This window comes from Corvus hawaiiensis, chromosome 16 (genome assembly GCF_020740725.1).
Source record: "Corvus hawaiiensis isolate bCorHaw1 chromosome 16, bCorHaw1.pri.cur, whole genome shotgun sequence".
In the NCBI taxonomy this organism is placed as follows: Eukaryota; Metazoa; Chordata; class Aves; order Passeriformes; family Corvidae; genus Corvus; species Corvus hawaiiensis.
Window position 1 is genome coordinate 1,954,859 of NC_063228.1, and position 19,672 is coordinate 1,974,530.

At 48.2% G+C, this 19,672-nt stretch overlaps 1 protein-coding gene and 1 non-coding gene across 3 annotated transcripts in view; both read left to right on the top strand.

Annotated features, from left to right (window-relative positions):
• Nucleotides 1–1,910: 1,910 nt before the first annotated feature.
• TRNAL-AAG lies at nt 1,911–1,992 on the top strand. The gene has a single exon. It is a non-coding gene; the product is annotated as a tRNA-Leu (tRNA).
• Nucleotides 1,993–2,086: 94 nt separating this feature from the next.
• The window catches only part of POLR3E (RNA polymerase III subunit E), a 32,343-nt gene continuing 14,757 nt past the window's right edge, over nt 2,087–19,672 (top strand). For both annotated transcript variants that reach the window (XM_048320524.1, XM_048320525.1), the window contains exons 1-13: nt 2,087–2,196; nt 6,178–6,259; nt 7,364–7,414; nt 8,131–8,208; nt 9,724–9,839; nt 10,136–10,218; nt 10,942–11,049; nt 11,493–11,542; nt 11,827–11,946; nt 12,484–12,569; nt 13,606–13,650; nt 13,735–13,826; nt 17,881–18,001. In XM_048320524.1, coding sequence (XP_048176481.1) covers nt 6,224–6,259; nt 7,364–7,414; nt 8,131–8,208; nt 9,724–9,839; nt 10,136–10,218; nt 10,942–11,049; nt 11,493–11,542; nt 11,827–11,946; nt 12,484–12,569; nt 13,606–13,650; nt 13,735–13,826; nt 17,881–18,001 — 986 coding nt within the window. In that variant the 5' untranslated portion in view covers nt 2,087–2,196; nt 6,178–6,223. The remainder of the gene's footprint in view (nt 2,197–6,177; nt 6,260–7,363; nt 7,415–8,130; nt 8,209–9,723; nt 9,840–10,135; nt 10,219–10,941; nt 11,050–11,492; nt 11,543–11,826; nt 11,947–12,483; nt 12,570–13,605; nt 13,651–13,734; nt 13,827–17,880; nt 18,002–19,672) is intronic.

Genomic DNA, 19,672 nt, shown 5'->3' on the forward strand with positions numbered 1-19,672 from the left:
GGCCTCTGCACTGTAGAATCAATAAGATGAAAAATGGTGAAATTTGGCCCTGCTATAGCTTTACAGCCTGTTTGGCAAGTGTAGCAAAGTAAGAATAGCATTCTTCAGAAACCATGGAGACAGCAAACTCTTACAGCTTTTGAAGTGTAAATAAGAATATTGCCTGTTTCTTAGTTACTGTGGGACTGATTTGAATCTCACTCTCTTCCCCACAGATGTAATTTCACTCAGAGCAGAGGGAGTGCTGACAGAGCCAGGTGTGGTTACAATGGGTCAAATCAGGACTTCCATCTGAATTGGGACAGGCAGAATTTCATTTGAAGCTCTCAGGATGGATGCTGGGCAGTGCTGCTAGGGGTGAGTCAGGGTGTTTTCAGGTTTAAGTTCAGGGATATCTCTCAGTTGCTCCCTGACGGACCTGACTCCTGTGTGGGGACAGCTCAGGGGTTTGTAACCATTGGGCCTGGCTCTTAGTCTGGAAGTGTTCAAGACATGTTGAGTCCTTGCTGTTCTGTGGCTGATTCCTGTGCCAGGAAAACAATGTGGTGACGCTGGTAGCTTGTGTTATAGTTTATGTTCTCCTCTACATTAATTCTTTCTTAATTTGGAAAAAGTCCTGTGATTACAACGGACATCCCACAGGTGAAATGAAAAAACTGGTGACCCAACTGCCACCAGCCTCCTCTCCTCCCTGACCCTCTCCTGCTGCTCTGCAGAGTCAGCTCCCTCTGTTCTTAAAAAGCCTCATGTCCTGAAAAGGCACTGAACTGAGGGTGTGCAACTGCAGCAGCACTGGAGGAGTTTATTCATGTTTACATGTGTGTGCTGTTATTCCTCAGTACTTGCAGGCAGTGAATGAAATTTTTAGCAAGACTCTGCAATGCTGCAGCTTCTCCCAATGAGAGTGGTGAAATGCAGGCACAGGTTGCGCAGAGAGGTGGTGGATGCCTCATCCCTATAAACATCCAAGGTCAGGTTGGATGGGGCTCTGAGCTACCTGATCTGGTTGAAGATGTCCCTGCTCAGTGCAGGGAGTTGGACTGTCAGACCTTTAAAAGACAGTTCCAACCCCAGCCAAACCCTTCCATGATTCCATGTTCAGCAGCTCCCTGGAAAGAGAGCTGGCACCACCGGGTGCTGCAGGGACAGGCTGTGGGAGGTGCCAGGGGAAAGGGTTGAATGATGCTGTCAGCAGGGATCCAGCAGGTTTATTTTCTCTATCCTATTTAAATGAAATGCCACAAGGACAAGATTAAATCAAGCTGCATTAAGGCTTTGTGGCCTTACCGTAGAGAAGCTGGAATTTTTCTCCAAATACAACCCTTCAGTTGTAACTAAGTGGTGAAAATAACATTAATTCTTTAAGAAAACTTACTAGACTTTCAGGCAAAATGCGGCCAGAGACTCCCAGGGGCAGGTTCATGGAGCACCCGCAGCTGCGGTGTACTACCACCCCTTTGCACGAGTGTACTGACTGCTGCCCTGCTGGTCCCTGTGCTGTAACCAAAAGAACAACCCCCCAGCCATAAACTGCTGACTTTGACCGTGCAAACTCAGTGAGTTGTGGCTTTGCAACGGAAAATTAAAACTTTAGAACTTTTTTTAGGCTTTCAGAGGGGGTGCTCGGGAGATGCCACACGTACCGCGCAGGCGGCTGTGCTGCTCCGTGGCATCCACGTGGCAGCGGGCGCGGCGCACAGGGCTCGGGCGCTGCTGCTCCCGCCCGTCCTGGGTGCATCGCGCCGCTCCAAGTGCCGCTGCTTGGAAACGGGCTGAAAAGGAGCCCCCGCGTTTTATTTTTCGGGTAGAAGGGGCGTGTGGGGAGCCCGAATGCTGCGGATGGAGCGGTGCGGGAAAGAGGAAAGGCGGTCTGGAATAAAAGTGTCGCCAAAACGGCGCATTGGCACGGTGGTAGCGTGGCCGAGCGGTCTAAGGCGCTGGATTAAGGCTCCAGTCTCTTCGGGGGCGTGGGTTCGAATCCCACCGCTGCCAGCAGCGCTTTTTTGCGCCGCGGGCGGGCGCTATCGCCCCCTAGCGGCGGCGGCGGGCGGGAGAGCATTGTGGGTAGGAGGAGGCGCCGCGTCCCCACGTGCCGGCCCGGGGGCCACCAACATGGCGGCTGCCTGAGCGCTGCCCCACCGACACCGGGAGCGGGGGAGCGGCGCCGCCGCCGCCGCCCGCCCAGCCCGCGCACAGGTACGCGGGGTCGCGCCGCTTTTGCGCCTTTCGGGGCCGCCCGGGCGGCGCGGACCCTGCGGGAGGTGGCGGGGGAGGAGCGCGGCCTGGGCTGGGGTGGGCTCTGCCTGTGCGGGGAGGGTGGCGGAGACGAGACTGCGAGGACTCGGCGCCGCGGGGGTGCGGGGCCGCGCCGCCCTGACAGGACCCGGCACGGGCCGGGGAGCTTGGAGGGGCGGGCGGGGTCCGGCCGCAGCCGCGGCCCCTCGGCTCCCTCAGCAGCACCGGGGGGTGCCGGCCGGTCCTGCCGGGGCTGAGAGCGGCGGCCCCGCCGGTCCTGCCGGGGCCCGCAGCCCCGCGCCTCCCGCCCGGGAAGGGCGCAACGCACCCGCCCCGAAATGCAGCGGCTGCCCCTGCCTGGCCCCGGCTCTGCGGGGCTGCAGCCCAGCCCCGCCGTCCCGCCAGGGGGGATTCGCGTCTTCCCCGCGGTCAGGGCGGGTTGCGCGGCTCGCTGTGGCCTCTCCGCGGGGCTCCCTTTCCCCGCACCCCTGCGCTGCCAGGCCGCTGTGTCAGGAGAGGGCGGGCGCCAGGAGAGCGGGGCCGCGTCCGGCCGGGAGCGCTGCCCGCGGGGAGCACGGGACGGGCACCGCGACCTGCCCCGGGAGTGTCACACAGCGGCGGGAGTGACCCCTGCCCCTCGCAGTCAGGCCTGGCACGTCCTGCGCTACGCAAGTATTGAGGTGGTAAAAAAAGGTTTGTGCTTGATGCGCAATCTGTTAAACCCTAAAGGTTTGCTTCAGTGACATCACCTCCACAGAGAGGTCCTGGTGCAGAGGAGCTCTCTTAGGTTCACTGCCAGAGGATGACTGTGCAAAGCTGCTTGCAGACGAGGAGAAAATGAAGCAAGTAATTGGGTCAGAATGGTAATTGTCATAAATATATGGAAGGTGCTTCAGCTTCTTTTTCCAGCTTCCATTTTGGTGTGTGCCGTGGGCCACCCTGAGCGAGAGGGTTGCTGAGAGCCCCTTCCAGAGGAGTCCGGGTGCCAGAGTTAGTTGTGGTAGTGATTCAGGAGATGGCACTTTTCCCACGATGCTGTTTCAGCATTTATACTTTCAGGCACTGATGCAGCAGGAATTCTTGGCCTTTCCTTAGCAGTGTATGATTATATGAAGAATATTTCAGGTTTCAGTGTTAGCACTTTTGGGGTCTATTATTACTGACAAATTTAGGTAAGAATGAAATACTGGAGCATTTCTTGCAGGCCTGACTAAAAGTCTGCGTGTCAAATGATGTGTAGATTTGCAGTTTACCTTCTCACAGTTATATTCAAGTCTTTGGTAATGAAATGAAATCAAATCTCTAATACTCAAATGCCCATCTAAGCTCTGAGATGCAGGATTCAGTCGCTTCATCACTTGATTTTTACAGTTCTTTAACCACAACATTTTTCCTCATTGGTTCAAAAGTGTTGGTGTTATGGGCAGCTAATGAGCAGTTTCATGGATTGGTCCGTGCATTGGTCACTTTGCAGGAGAAATGAGAAGATTTATATCTCTTGCCCTCCTGTGAGCTGTTCTAAAGTTTAATGATTCACACTAATAACTCACATTATACTTTGATTTGCATCTTCAGTCTTAAAGGAAAGTCCCTCTTAAAAGCAAACAGGTCTACCAAAAGAAGTTTGAACCTGCTGACCATGTTTGCTGTCTCTTAGTGTTTGATTGCATTCTGTACCTCTTGTGGTATCATAAATATATGTATATGAGAAATGTGGAAATTACATCACTCTGTATATGTATCTGACATAGGGTTGTGTCTGCATGCCTTCATTCTGATTCAGAGGATTTCTTCATGAGTATTATAAGTTGTGCTGGGACACACTGCTTCCTATTTATAGTGTCAGTCTCACTTTCCAGTAAAAGGATCTGTAGTCATGCTTTGTCTTTACAGGACTAAGAAAAAAATGTAGTTTCTGCAATACAGCATTTTCCCTGAGTAGTGACAGGTGGATTCACAAAGAGATTTTGTGTATAATTGCACAAGCAGCTCTCAGTGAGGGACCAGAGACCAGGTCCTTCAGGCTAAGTTTCTCTGTCCCTCCTTAGCCCAGGGAATCTTAATTTCTCAAAAGTGAAATAACTTTCTCAGAAGAGAGAGAACAAGCCTAGCAGGTACTTGGTGTGCAGGCTGTCAGGAAGGGAAGGGTGGTTCCCAGTTCTCTCAGGGGTGTGAGCAAGGAGGGTTTGTACCCAAGTGTCCCACCTTTTGGGTGTTACCACTTGTCCTCACGCATCCTGGGCATCCTCCCTTCATCAGCTGTGTGGTGAGTGCAGACTGCAGTCCTTCCATGTCACGCAGAGCTATCAGGTGTTGGGCCACCCAGGGGATGTAAGTGGGGAAAGCAAAAATGGGACTGACAAATCTCATTTCTTTAAAACATATTCTTGTGTATTTCTGGGAAGAACTGGGTGCCTGATCACAGAAAACACTGATGTCAGTCAGATATCACATACTCAGGGTTTTGCTCACAGCCCAGCCTGGTTAAGGTACTGGCTTTTTGCTGTGAAGGTGTTTTGCATTTCTACAAAATTATTTCAGATAGGAATCTGAAATACTACATCATAAATTTTCAAATACTTATGTATGGTAGAAAGACTCTGGGATACGCAGGTGCATGAAGAAATGGAAAATGCCAGCTCAGTAATGGGAGGGGCACTTTTTTGGTAGCAGAGAGCCTGTAAGTGAAAAATATGGAATCATATTTCTAGGTGGAATGGCAGAAACAGTGCAAGCCCGAATGGATGTTAATAACACTCGTATCCAGAATGTCCAGCCTCTCTGAAAGGTTTCTTAGATAACTGTGTGTACATTAATGTGATATTTGAGAAGCCTGCATGTCAGCTGAAATATGCTGAGCTGCCTAAATTGTGTGGTGCCTTGAGTATTTGAAAATAATGCCATTGTCCTAGATGTAACATGGGTGCTGGGTTCTTTCTTTCCCAGCTGCTCGGTTCCCAGCTGATCCTTCCTCCATAGGAGGTCCAGCAAAGAAGCAAGCTGTCCTCGAGTAGAAAGGACAGTGAGGGAGAATTCCTGAACACGGATCTTGTTTCTTTGCCTGATCATCTTTGTTGCTAAAACTTTCCTTGGTCAGTTTGCGAGTGGTCTTATTTTTTTATGCTTATCTTGACCAGTATTGGCTGATTAAGAGTATCTTAACATTGTTGCAGTGGCATACCAAATAATTTGTAAATCCTTTTGTTTGATTTCGACAGGGAAAAACTATTGTTGCTTTAGCTGAGAGATCATTTTTTATTCAGAGGTCTGAATCAGGCACAACACTGACTCCAGCACTGGATTGAACATAATGAACTTTTGTTCCAGAGTATCCAATCCTGAGTTAATGTCAGAGTCTTACGAAGACAAATCTGCTGTTCTGCTGGTTTCGGAGGACTCCAGAAAAGGCTGAGGAGCGTGTTCTGGAGCTCTCATTTAGCAGTACAGTCTGAAGAGTGGCAGATCAGGAGACAAGGCTGCAGTGTGCCAGGGACATGAAATCAAAGTCAGGGTATTCCCAGACGGGAGTATCTGGGACAGTGGTGCTGCAGGGCCAGTTGTGGCTGGGAAAGAGCTGCTACCTGTGTGTTACTGTTACACAGTGTATAGAAGATACACGTTGTGCAAGTGCAAAAGGGGCTTTCCCTCCCTAGGGTGGTTGTTCAGGGCTTTCTTAATAACTGCAGCTTCCACAGAAGTTACAGCAGTTTACCTAGTTTTGAGACATTCACTTGGCTCTATAATTTTGTGGCCTTCGATTAACATTGCTGAGTATTAAGGACCTGTTCATGCAAACACATCCATTCCTCCAAAATGGATTAAACAGAAAAACTAAACAGAGTATCACTGAAAGGAACGAAGTTAACTTGATCAGTACTCTAGGCTGCATGTGGTATGTGACACAGATGAAATTATTCATATGACGTTCCTGTTTTCTTTCAGGTTGTGCCTAGGAATAAGCCAAGAAAAAGCTTTGTTTTATCCTAGCATGGCAAATGAAGAAGATGATCCAATTATACAAGAGGTAAAAGTGCATTGTGGCAGCAGTGATTGTACATGAGAATTTTTTATAATTTTTATTACTACAATTCCCAGTGTTCTTACATTGCTGAAACCATGTGTTACCAACATCAGTGGTTGTCTTATAGCCAATGGCTGGCTCTGTACAAAGAGTTATGTTGTGTGGGCCACATGTGGCTCATGGTATCTTTTTGTCAGAATAGTCTTGCCCATGTAGGCAGATGCAGCTCAGGTTTTTCACCCTTTGTAATCTGTCCATGGCAGAAGAGAAGGTGAGGAATTTGCTTCTACCACTGTGCTTCCAGTGAACTCCATTGCATGTCTCTGGGAGCTGAAAAAATGGGAGTGACTTTCATGAGTTAGTATCTGTTAAACATGAAGCTACAGTGTTCATGGCTTCTGCTGAAGTAAGGAGTTGTGTTCTGAGTCTGGACTTCTTTAAAGGACTGCTGTGTCCCAAGAAGTAGCCACAGTGTCTTGTCACTTGATATCTGAGTTTACACACCAGAAGTACAAGGAAGGGCAAGTCCATAGAAGGTGAAAAGCCATGAGGAAAGAGTGGCAATTGTCGGGGGTATACCTAACATGGCAACTTCCATATATTATATTCATGAAACATCTGTGCATTTTCAGTTCTGATGGCCAAATGCAAGTATTGAACCAGATTGAGGATGTGGGTGTCTCTTGTCTAATTTAGAAAGATTTTGTGCCAAAATACCAGTAACAAATTTACCTTTCAGTCATTCTGCCAAAGTGAGAACTTCCTCCTCTTTCTATAATTGTGATAACAGATTTGTTTCAGTCCCTTGGAGGAAAAAAAATTCCTCTTTCACATTTGTTTGCCAAGTTTTCTTAGAGAGGAAAAACACAGCTAGAGCCACTGTCTGCTGCCTCTTTGTAGTGGGGTTTTTAGGTTTGGTTTTTAAAAAGGCCAACTGCAGGATTTCATGTCAAAGTTAGCAAAGAGGAAACTTTTGACAGGAGAGTCGTGCATCTGTTTTGTGTTAGAGTTCATAATGAAAAGCTAGTGTTGTCAGTATTTGAGCTCTAAGGGTTATACTTCTATTACAGCTGGCACCTGATGAAAGTTGTGTGTTTTGCTTTTTAGATTGACGTGTTCCTGGCCAGAAGTCTACTGGAGAAGCTCTATCTGTTTCAGGTATTCCAGTTAACTTTTATGCAGTGATAGTTTGTTTAAAATAAATGCAACGAGCATAGCTTTCCTTAGTGCTTTAGTCTGCCAACATCTTGGATACAGAGAACCTGTTTGGGTCTCAGTTTGGAGTCAGGAGTGAGGCTGGTTGGTGATGGGGCCTGTGCGTGTGCTGGAGACGTGGCAGCTCCAGCAGGATGCTGCTGTGGCTGGGAGATTTCCCTGGGAGACCACACTGTCCTCTCAGCATTCCCAAGGGGCTCGGAAGAGAGACCCACGTGGCTAAACCTGGGTCTGCTCTCCTGACCAGCAACATGCAGACTGTACTCTCTAAGCTAACACTTGTATAAACCCACAGATATTTTACTTCTAATAACTCTACAGAGAATTAATGCTGAGGGATAAGGTTTTATTTTTCTGCTGGACTAATGTGTGGGACTATTTTCCTGTATTACAGGTTATTGTGGTGTGTGAGGGGCAGGAAGCGGGTTGTGAAGTGACAAAAGCAGAGGGCTGGGAGAGAAACAACAGACTTTCTAGGTCATGCTCCCAAATCCCCTGATGACTCACAAATCAGTCAATTAATTTCTTTTCTTGGTGTCTTGTCTCTGAGATCTGGCAAGTGGATCTGCATGTGAAGGGACAGGGGAAATTGAGTTAATTTCTGTGGAATTCTTTGATCTTTAAAAGAAGAAGGGTGTATGAAATAATCTGTTTTCCAGTATCCCATTCGCCCAGCTTCCATGACCTACGATGATGTTACACATTTATCAGCGAAGATAAAACCGAAGCAGCAAAAGGTTGGTCATCATTTGAGTCCAGTTGGTAAAAGTTGCTTTATGATGTGCAGAAGGTACTTAAGAAAAGCACATTGCACTGTTGGGCTGTTCTAACCATGCAGCTACTTGCAGGACCAGGTCTCTATGCTTGAAGGTGTGAGGAGCCTTTTGTGTCTGTGAGGTAGAGTTTAGAATAAAAGTAGTTTATAAATCATGGTGGGAAACCCACTATTTTAATAGAAAACAGAATCACTCAGGGAAACATAGTCACTAATGCTAATTCAGTCTGTGGATGCTTGTGTGAATTCAGCTTGATTTAAAAGGTCTTTCCAGTATTCAGAGAAGGGTTGAAGAAGGATTGAGCCTCAGAGCCATCCTCTGTCTTTCAGTGTCAGTGCAGGTCTTGATTTCTCTCCTGCCTGGCAGTGAAGCATCAGGAGTCCTTCTGAAATCACTGGGGCTGTACAGGTAAAGTACAGCCAAAGCCAGAGTCATTGCACTTGCTTGCAAACATACCCCAGAACCCCAGCTGTTATTTTACACTGCCTTATTTAAAAACTGCAGCAGTAGATGTCTGTGTTACTAGAATTTGGTTCTGGAAAATGGTTAAGGAAAGTGCTTCAGTGAACTTTGGAGTTAGGATGCCTGTTGTGTTCAGGAAGTCTTTTATTAAAATCAGCAAACATTTGCACTGTAAGCCCTGTGCAGACCTTTGTAAATACACTGTCTCATCCAGGGACTTGAAACTAGTTCAGTTCATGAATAACATAAAGGGGAAGAAAAAAATAAGACAGTAGCTGTGATACACAAATTATAAGGGCTTTGGCACGCCCTGAAGAAGAATATGTACTGTATTGTCATAGTATATAAATAGAAATATTATGCAGGAGAATGCTTATTTTTGGAGATTTGTTTGAAGTTTTAAGTTTATGTGGGGGGAATAGTTCTCTGTGTAACTAAAGGCTTGGAGCTTGTTACAGTGCTCTGACAAGTGAAAGTCAGGAGTAACTGAAGTCCGTGCTGAGCGTTGCGGTCTCGAGTTAGCAGAATCCAGGCCTTTGCCTCTGAAGAGGACAGAGTTACTTGGTATTCTTGGTAGCCAAACCAGAAGGAAATACATCTTAAGAGAGGTTCTGAGTGGGTCCTTGGTGATGGGGGGGCTTGAAGGAGGTTGCTTGTGCACCGTATCTGTTCTGATAAGTAAATTAGACTGATAATGGAGTGGAAGGTATTCAACAAAGCAAAGGTGTATTTCAGGGCTGCCTAAAGAACTCTGCTTCTTCTGATCCCATTCATTTACACAGGAGTTTGTGTATCTCCAACTTGTTGTTTAAATGACCTCATCGTACCAAATCCTTCTAAGTGCTGCTCATCTCTGTGTGGGAGATTTGCCCTGTGGGTTTGAATGATGCTGCATTATGTACTTAAATTTGCTGTAAACCTGTGGAAATGTTGGAAAGTGTGGAGTTGGGTTTTAATTGATATGTTTGGGGTTGTGCCATGGTAATTAGCTCTCTTTCCTCTGATATTCTTTAGGTTGAGCTTGAAATGGCCATTGATACTTTAAATCCTAACTACTGTCGCAGCAAGGGAGAACAGATCGCTCTCAACGTGGATGGCACATGTACAGATGAAACAAGCACCTATTCCTCGTAGGTGTCCTCTTGCCTTCGTTTCCTTTTTGTGGTGAGCACAGATATCTGTATGTCCACCAGTGGCTGTGCAGTCACAGGGGCTGCTTTGAACACTGTTCTGTAGCAAGTATTTCTGGGAATCACCTACATTTTTTGTGGTGCGTCATGAATTCAGATTTGCAGACAGAAGTGATGGATGTTTATCTGCTGCAGTTGTTGGTAGTCCATTTTGAGAATTGGTGTTTTCAGACCTTTGGCACCTGCATGCCACATTGTCTGTGGAAGACCATCTCACTGCCCTCCTCTATCTGCAGGAAGCTGATGGACAAGCAAACTTTCTGCTCTTCCCAAGCTGCCAGTAATGTTTCCCGCTATGCAGCTGCTGTTTATAAAAAAGGTAAGTTTCTTTTGCTTAACCCTCACATCAGTGAAACATACTCATTTCAGTGCTAAGGTAAGACCTATTTGATTTTTTTTTTTTGGCCTGGATTTTAGTGGACTAATGGGTCTTTAAAGGAAGGAAAATTTTCCCTTATCTGTGTTCCAAGAGTCCTTGAGTAGGTCTAGCAAAATCGTAAATACCATATAAGAACACCTTGGGTTTATAGATGCCTCCAGAATCCTAGCAGTTTATGGTGGCCTGAAATATACACATTTGTAGCATGAATTTATCATTATTATTTATTTTGCTTTCTTAATCTCACTTTGTCTGTCAGTTTCCTGTTCAGCAGTTCTTGTCCCTCTCTTGACTGCCCAGACCATCACAGAGTTTTGATCTGGTGGTCATTTGAGATGACAATATGTAGATTGTTTTCAGTGATGGCTATTTTACTGGGGGTCTTCTGGACTATGGGTCAGGCCTGAGCCAGAATGTGGCTCTACAAAATCTGATTTCAACATGGAAGGCAAAATAACAGAAACAGATCTTGGTTTTTCGTATTCCCTTGAAATCCTGAGCACTGGATGAATTTTTCACTTCAATCCCTTTTTACTTTTTGCTATATTAAATTTTTATGCTCAATTGAAGCTGTGGCTTTACAGAGACAGGGAGATAAAGAAAAGTCGTGTCCTCGTGCAGTGGAAAAAATCAATTTTAACCAACATTAATTCTCTTTTTCAGGTGAACTTCACTTGACTCCCCTACATGGAATTCTTCAGCTGAGGCCAAGCTTCACCTACTTGGACAAGGCTGATGCAAAACACCGAGAAAGAGAAGCTGCTAATGAAGGTAAATGCTCCGCAGTTGGGTTTTCTCTGGGGAGGTGAGATACAAGTTCTCTCTATAATTTTGCTGATAAGAGTCATTCTGTTCTGAAGGTGCTTATTCTAACAACACAGTCATTATTAGGCCATTTCTCAGATTATTTCACTGATCTTGGGGTTTTTTATCGAAATGCTTTGGTGGGCACAGTGAGGGGGATTGGCAGAGGTGCTGGGTAGTGACGAAGGGTAGTGGTGGGGACTGTGTCACCACTGCCACTGGAAAGATCATGGCAACAGGGTGTCCTCTCACGGGAGCAGTGTGGTGCTGTCATACATGGCATAGTTTGGCAGGCTGGGATTGAACCCATGGATATGGAGTTCTCAGTGTGCTTCCTTCCTGCATGGGCCCCCAGACTAGCTTTGGCTCTTTCACTGCACCACTGTGTTTATTTCTGTGTTTTCTGGCAGGTGGTGATTCATCCCAGGATGAAGCTGAGGACGATGTTAAGCAAATTACTGTATGTCCACATTTTCCTTTTTGTGCTGATTCAGGCAACAGTTCACAAGAAAGCTTGACAGTTCAGGGCCAAATGAAAGGACAGCAAACCTCAGCTAGTCCTGCTGACCTGGGCTTGGGAGGGGGAGGCCAGGTGTTGCACAGGCACAAAGACAGCACTGAGAGCAAGGGGTGATTCATTGGCACTAAGGCCTCTAACTTGTTACTGATATACCAAAGAAATAATGCAGGTGGGGTTTTTCCAAGGGTTTTAGGGCTGTGTTGAATGAGGCCCAAATCTTCTAGGTCCGATTCTCCCGCCCTGAGACCGAACAAGCTCGGCAGCGACGTGTTCAGTCCTATGAGTTCCTGCAGAAGAGACAAGCAGAAGAGCACTGGGTTCACCTACATTATTATGGCTTGAAGGTAGGGGTGTGCTAGCTGCTGAGGAGGCTGCCTGGGCCTGAAGGCTCAGCCAAGTCTAGAACTGTTTTTAAATCTGGGCCCATGGGAATCAGGGGATCATCAAAAGATAATGAAGAAGTCTGTAGGCTGCAACAGACCCTGCAGTGCTCTGTATCTCCTCTGCTGGATAATGCTTTGGGGTCTCCACACTTCAAAACTGAGAGCTGGACGAACATAAAGGGGGGTCTGAGTGCAAAAATCACTCGGGTCTTGGATTGTGAACTGGACTTTGTGAAAGTCAAGAGTGAGCAATCCTGTTTGGCTGACTTGTGCACATCTGTCAGGAGGTTTCAAAGGCATAGCAAGGGAAATGTTCCCACATCACATGAGCATTGTACAAGGATGTGAAAGCAGAACATGAGTTAGTGAGGTGGAACACTTGAGTGATGTAGTAATGAATGACAGGGTGGTCATAGTTTGGAATGAGAAATCTAGCTCTCTGGCACTTTGTGTAGTTTCAGTATGTGATAATGACTCTTGTTTTCTCCCTGTCTCCAGGATAGCCGTTCTGAACACGAGCGCCAGTATTTATTTAGTCAAGGTCACGGCCTTGCTGAAAATACGGAATTAATTAAATCTCCCAGGTAATGGTTTGGTGGTTTCCTACAGAAAAGGCATTAATTAGTTGGAATTGTTTTCAGAGTAATAAGCAGGTATATTACTTAAAAATCTGCTCTTTGAAAGTCCTATTCATGATAAAAGTTGAATTGTTTAAAAAAATACAGAAACAAACTAGCTTTCATCTTATTGAGGTTACTTTCTTTGTTTCCCTATACTCTTGAGATTAAAAGCTCTTGTTTTTACTCAGGGTTGTAGCTTCTTGTACATTATCACAACCCTACATTATTTGGACTGTGAATACTGCAAAGGAAAACTAAAACAAAAGCTTCTTGTGGTTAATATAAAATAATACCCTGAAGCCAATAACTTCTATTGTTAGCAAATCTTATAAAACTTCCCTTTGCTATTTGTGGGGACAACTGAAACTACTTGAAAGGTGTTTGTGTCTGTTTCTTGGTGACTGCAGCTCTACAGGAGCCTTCCACAATGCAGTCAGTGCTTTCCTGTCACCTGATGTAGCCATGGCCCAAGTAACAGTGAAATGGCAGAGTCTGACTCTGGTTAATGGTGTGGGCATGTTTTTCTCAACGTTTAACATCAAGTGGGTCAGTGATAGGTGTTCTGAGGAGGCTTTTGGATCTGATTCTTTCTCACAGACACTGGTAATTGCATGGGTGGGACAGAGTTTTTGCTTGTTGCTGGCCTGATTCCTTCTGTCTGTGGGGCTTCATGTGACCCTGCTGACTGCTGGTCAGAGCACCTGTGTTTAATGTATTTCCTCATGCAGATCCTCTGTTTGGACACCTCTGCTGTACCAAAGAGCTGGGATTCTGACTCACATTTGCTTCATACCTTCTCTTTGGGCAGATGAATGTCAGTAGCTTTTACTAGTTCTGAATTTACAGAGGAGATGGGAGTGGAAGGGAGAGCTCTTTTCAGGCTGATGTTTGTTTTGTAGATTTACACAAGCAGGTTTACTCTTAAGTAGGAAATTACTGTACTTAAACCTGGGAAGTCCCAAGACAAGCATTTTAAAGAATGTGCTTCCTTTTCTTCTAGTGAATATTTAATGATGCTGATGCCTCCAAGCGTAGAGGAAGAGAAGTAAGTGTTTGTACATAATGTTCAAAGTCCACATTGGCTGGATGCTCTTTTTCATGGGCTGCAAATCTGTTTGTTTAACTGCAGTGACAAACCAATGGCTCCAAGCAATGTGCTTTCTATGGCCCAGCTGAGAACTTTACCCCTTGCTGATCAGATCAAGATCCTGATGAAGAACGGTTTGTAGCTTTTGCAATTCATTTGCACTTCACTTTGTGACTTCTGGTTGCCTCAGATAAGGTTCCTTCCCCAGTATTACCAGTTCTGTCACCCCACCAGACAGACTGTCTGGCTCTCTGATTCTCTGAAGAATCTAAATCCCAAGCCTTTCCTTAAAAAGAGCAGTGACAGCTGATCTGACTGCTAGTACACTTGCTATCAATTTACTCTTAGAAAATTTTCTAATTTGATGATAGCTTTCTGGATACACTTATTTCAGCAGGTATCTCCTGGAATGTGGGGTCTGAGCATGTACAGCCTGCACTTTGGCATTTTCTGGGAAGTTTTTAATGATACACACTTCATGAGTGTTGCCTAGGAATTTAATTTTGTCTCTTCAGGGTTACTCTCTGATGAGAGCAAGTCCTGAGGATTTTTCCTCAGGAGCATCTTGCTTTGTCAACTATCTCTGCTTACAGATATTGCCAAAGGCATTGATCTTTTAAAAATTAATGTTTTATTAATACAGTTCAGCCAGTCAACTCTGATCCAACACTAGCAGGTACTTTTAGAACAGAGGATGCCTATAGCACATGGGGAGACCGAGTAAAACTTAGGTTTTATTTCTTTTCCCAAGACAAATCTTTGCCCGTGAGCACCTTGAATACCAGTTTGCGGCTGTGTCAGTGGGGTGTGTGTGACACAGTGGGGTGTGTGTGACACAGGGTGTGTGTGACACAGTGGTTTGTGTGTGACACAGTGGGGTGTGTGTGACACAGGGTGTGTGTGACACAGCGGGGTGTGTGTGACACAGGGTGTGTGTGTGACACAGGGTGTGTGTGTGACACAGGGTGTGTGTGACACAGGGTGTGTGTGTGACACAGTGGGGTGTGTGTGACACAGGGTGTGTGTGACACAGTGGGGTGTGTGTGACACAGGGTGTGTGTGTGACACAGGGTGGTGTGACACAGTGGGGTGTGTGTGACACAGTGGGGTGTGTGTGACACAGGGTGTGTGTGTGACACAGGGTGTGTGTGTGACACAGGGTGTGTGTGACACAGGGTGTGTGTGTGACAGTGGGGTGTGTGTGACACAGGGTGTGTGTGTGACAGTGGGGTGTGTGTGACACAGGGCGTGTGTGTGACACAGGGTGTGTGTGTGACACAGGGTGTGTGTGTGACACAGGGTGTGTGTGACACAGTGGGGTATGTGTGTGACACAGCAGTGTGTGTGTGACACAGGGTGTGTGTGTGACACAGTGGGGTGTGTGTGACACAGTGGGGTGTATGTGACACAGGGTGTGTGTGACACAGGGTGTGTGTGACACAGGGTGTGTGTGTGACACAGTGGGGTGTGTGTGACACAGGGTGTGTATGTGACACAGTGGGGTGTGTGTGACAGTGGGGTGTGTGTGACACAGTGGTTTGTGTGTGACACAGTGGGGTGTGTGTGACACAGGGTGTGTGTGACACAGTGGGGTGTGTGTGACACAGGGTGTGTGTGTGACACAGGGTGTGTGTGTGACACAGTGGGGTGTGTGTGACACAGTGTGTGTGTGACACAGGGTGTGTGTGTGACACAGTGGGGTGTGTGTGACACAGGGTGTGTGTGACACAGTGGGGTGTGTGTGACACAGTGGGGTGTGTGTGACACAGGGTGTGTGTGACACAGTGGGGTGTGTGTGACACAGTGGGGTGTGTGTGACACAGCAGTGTGTGTGTGACACAGGGTGTGTGTGTGACACAGCAGTGTGTGTGTGACACAGGGTGTGTGTGTGACACAGTGGGGTGTGTGTGACACAGTGTGTGTGTGTGACACAGGGTGTGTGTGTGACACAGCAGTGTGTGTGTGACACAGTGGGGTGTGTGTGACACAGTGGGGTGTGTGTGACACAGGGTGTGTGTGACACAGTGGGGTGTGTGTGACACAGTGGGGTGTGTGTGACACAGTGGGGTGTGTGTGACACAGGGTGTGTGTGTGACACAGCAGTGTGTGTGTGACACAGGGTGTGTGTGTGACACAGTGGGGTGTGTGTGACACAGTGTGTGTGTGTGACACAGGGTGTGTGTGTGATACAGTGTGTGTGTGTGTGACACAGGGTGTGTGTGTGACACAGCAGTGTGTGTGTGACACAGGGTGTGTGTGTGACACAGGGTGTGTGTGACACAGGGTGTGTATGTGACACAGTGGGGTGTGTGTGACAGTGGGGTGTGTGTGACACAGTGTGTGTGTGACAGGGCGTGTGTGACACAGGGTGTGTGTGTGACAGGGCGTGTGTGACACAGCAGTGTGTGTGTGACACAGGGTGTGTGTGACACAGTGTGTGTGTGTGACACAGGGTGTGTATGTGACACAGTGGGGTGTGTGACACAGGGTGTGTATGTGACAGTGGGGTGTGTGTGACACAGGGTGTGTGTGTGACAGTGGGGTGTGTGTGACACAGGGCGTGTGTGTGACACAGGGCGTGTGTGTGACACAGGGTGTGTGTGTGACACAGGGTGTGTGTGTGACACAGTGGGGTGTGTGTGTGACACAGCAGTGTGTGTGTGACACAGGGTGTGTGTGTGACAGTGGGGTGTGTGTGTGACAGTGGGGTGTGTGTGACACAGGGTGTGTATGTGACACAGGGTGTGTGTGTGACAGTGGGGTGTGTGTGACACAGGGTGTGTGTGTGACAGTGGGGTGTGTGTGACACAGGGTGTGTGTGTGACACAGGGTGTGTGTGTGACACAGTGGGGTGTGTGTGACACAGGGTGTGTGTGTGACACAGGGTGTGTGTGTGACACAGGGTGTGTGTGTGACACAGTGGGGTGTGTGTGACACAGGGTGTGTGTGTGACAGTGGGGTGTGTGTGACACAGTGTGTGTGTGTGACACAGGGTGTGTGTGTGACACAGGGTGTGTGTGTGACACAGGGGGTGTATGTGACACAGTGGGGTGTGTGTGACACAGTGGGGTGTGTGTGACACAGCAGTGTGTGTGTGACACAGGGTGTGTGTGTGACACAGCAGTGTGTGTGTGACACAGGGTGTGTGTGTGACACAGTGGGGTGTGTGTGACACAGTGTGTGTGTGTGACACAGGGTGTGTGTGTGACACAGGGTGTGTGTGTGACACAGCAGTGTGTGTGTGACACAGGGTGTGTGTGTGACACAGGGTGTGTGTGACACAGGGTGTGTATGTGACACAGTGGGGTGTGTGTGACACAGGGTGTGTGTGACACAGTGTGTGTGTGTGACACAGGGTGTGTGTGTGACACAGTGGGGTGTGTGTGACACAGGGTGTGTGTGACACAGTGGGGTGTGTGTGACACAGGGTGTGTGTGTGACACAGGGTGTGTGTGTGACACAGTGGGGTGTGTGTGACACAGGGTGTGTGTGTGACACAGGGTGTGTGTGTGACACAGTGGAGTGTGTGTGACACAGGGTGTGTGTGTGACACAGCAGTGTGTGTGTGACACAGGGTGTGTGTGTGACACAGCAGTGTGTGTGACACAGTGGGGTGTGTGTGACACAGTGGGGTGTGTGTGACACAGCAGTGTGTGTGTGACACAGGGTGTGTGTGTGACACAGCAGTGTGTGTGTGACACAGGGTGTGTGTGTGACACAGTGGTTTGTGTGTGACACAGGGTGTGTGTGTGACACAGTGGTTTGTGTGTGACACAGGGTGTGTGTGACACAGGGTGTGTGTGACACAGGGTGTGTGTGTGACACAGCAGTGTGTGTGTGACACAGGGTGTGTATGTGACACAGCAGTGTGTGTGTGACACAGGGTGTGTATGTGACACAGTGGGGTGTGTGTGACACAGGGTGTGTATGTGACACAGCAGTGTGTGTGTGACACAGGGTGTGTATGTGACACAGTGGGGTGTGTGTGACACAGGGTGTGTGTGACACAGGGTGTGTGTGTGACACAGTGGGGTGTGTGTGACACAGCAGTGTGTGTGTGACACAGGGTGTGTGTGACACAGTGGGGTGTGTGTGACACAGGGTGTGTGTGTGACACAGTGGGGTGTGTGTGACACAGGGTGTGTGTGTGACACAGGGTGTGTGTGTGACGCCCTGTTTGCCTTGCAGTGAAGGTGATGCCGTTCGCCAACCTGATGAGTCTGCTGGGCTCGGGCACCGACCCCACGGCCGTGCTGCGCTGCGTGCAGCAGGTGGCGCTGCTGGTCCAGGGAAACTGGGTGGTGAAGAGGTACGGCCCGGCTTTGTACCGGGAGCGCGCCGGGATCGTGCCGGGAGCGCGCCGGGAATGCGCCGGGATCGTACCGGGAGCGCGCCGGGAATGCGCCGGGAACGCGCCGGGAACGCGCCGGGAATGCGCCGGGAATGCGCCGGGATCGTGCCGGGAACGCGCCGGGAATGCGCCGGGATCGTACCGGGAGCGCGCCGGGAATGCGCCGGGATCGTGCCGGGATCGTACCGGGATCGTACCGGGATCGTACCGGGAACGCGCCGGGGTCGTACCGGGAACGCGCCGGGGTCATACCGGGATCGTACCGCGCCCACCCTCGCGGCCCAAAACAGCCACGCTCCCAACTGGCAGCTCTGCGAACCTTTGGTTTCGTGCTGTTTGTGCCGTAGTGCAGTCGGCTGCTCCATATCCAAAGGGCTGCTGTGGAAGGATAATGCCCAGTACCGGCCCAAGTGGGGTTATGGCTGAGCAGCGATGCAATCTGTGTTTGCATCTGACTTACGACAGGTTTTTGATGTTGTCTGCACTCACATTCTTTTGTGAGAGAGCTGCTCTGAATTCTTCCAGAGATTAGTGTCAAATAGAAACACAGAAAATCAAACCAATGTCAGCTGTAGTATTTCTTAGCAAAATTCAGGCCTATAAGGATCTCTGTGCAGTCCCCTTGCTGTTCTTCAGTGGATGCTGCTCTTGTCAGCTGCAAACTACCCTTTAGAAGGCATTACTTGTTTAATAAATCAAGCGTGGGGGTACTGAATGTACCATGTGAGTTGGAGTCTGTACCATCCTCCTGTTTGATAGGATAAGGCATGCTATTGGGAGTTGAAGTCTAAAATGCAGTATGTTTTGGGTTTTTTTTACCTGGGTGGAGCCCTGCATACAGAGAATTGCAGTCTCTGGAATAGCTGTGTTAAGATGAATGGCATCAGCTACCAGTCCAAGTATGCCAGCGGGATGTTTCAGCTATTGTGGTACAGGCCTGTATTAGCAATGTGACCAGCTTTTACAGCAACCCTGCTGTCCCCCCAGCTGTGACAGGAGGGAGCTGGAAGCGAGTTAAAAGACAGTATTTTAGCATTCAGATTATTCTTAGGTTATATTTGACTGATTCTTTGCTTCGTAGTCTGAGGAGGATGTGTGGATCTGTAGCGCGTGTGGTGTTTGGGCACAGAGCAGCACACATCAGAGCTTTGAACAGCATGGGGAACCATTTCTTTGGCCTGGGTAGGAGCAAGATCATGAACCTGAGTTGCTGTGGGGCTTTGGAGAGCGTGGTAACACATGCTACCAGGTGTCCCTGCAAGCAGACAAGGACACAGAGTAATGCTGGTCTTGGGGCTGTTGGTTCGAGTGTGACATTCTGTAATATTGCTCTGTTAAACCCTTGATTGCCTGGAAGGAAATAAAAAACTCTCATGCCCATACATCAGCATTTTGGCTAAATGCTGCCTTCAAGGCTGCATACCAGGTTAGCCTAAGCACTTCTTAGGATCATTCTGGTCCTGTTTACATGGGTCCAAGGGAGAGTAGGCTCTGCAAGAACAAAGCAGAGCTTGTCTCTGTGTTGCACACACCTGCTTGCCATAAGGCTGTGCTTTGCTGGTGTAAGCCTTTCTGCACTAGTGTAATTGCAGTGGTGTAATTACAGCAGTATTAATGCCTTTAATGAAA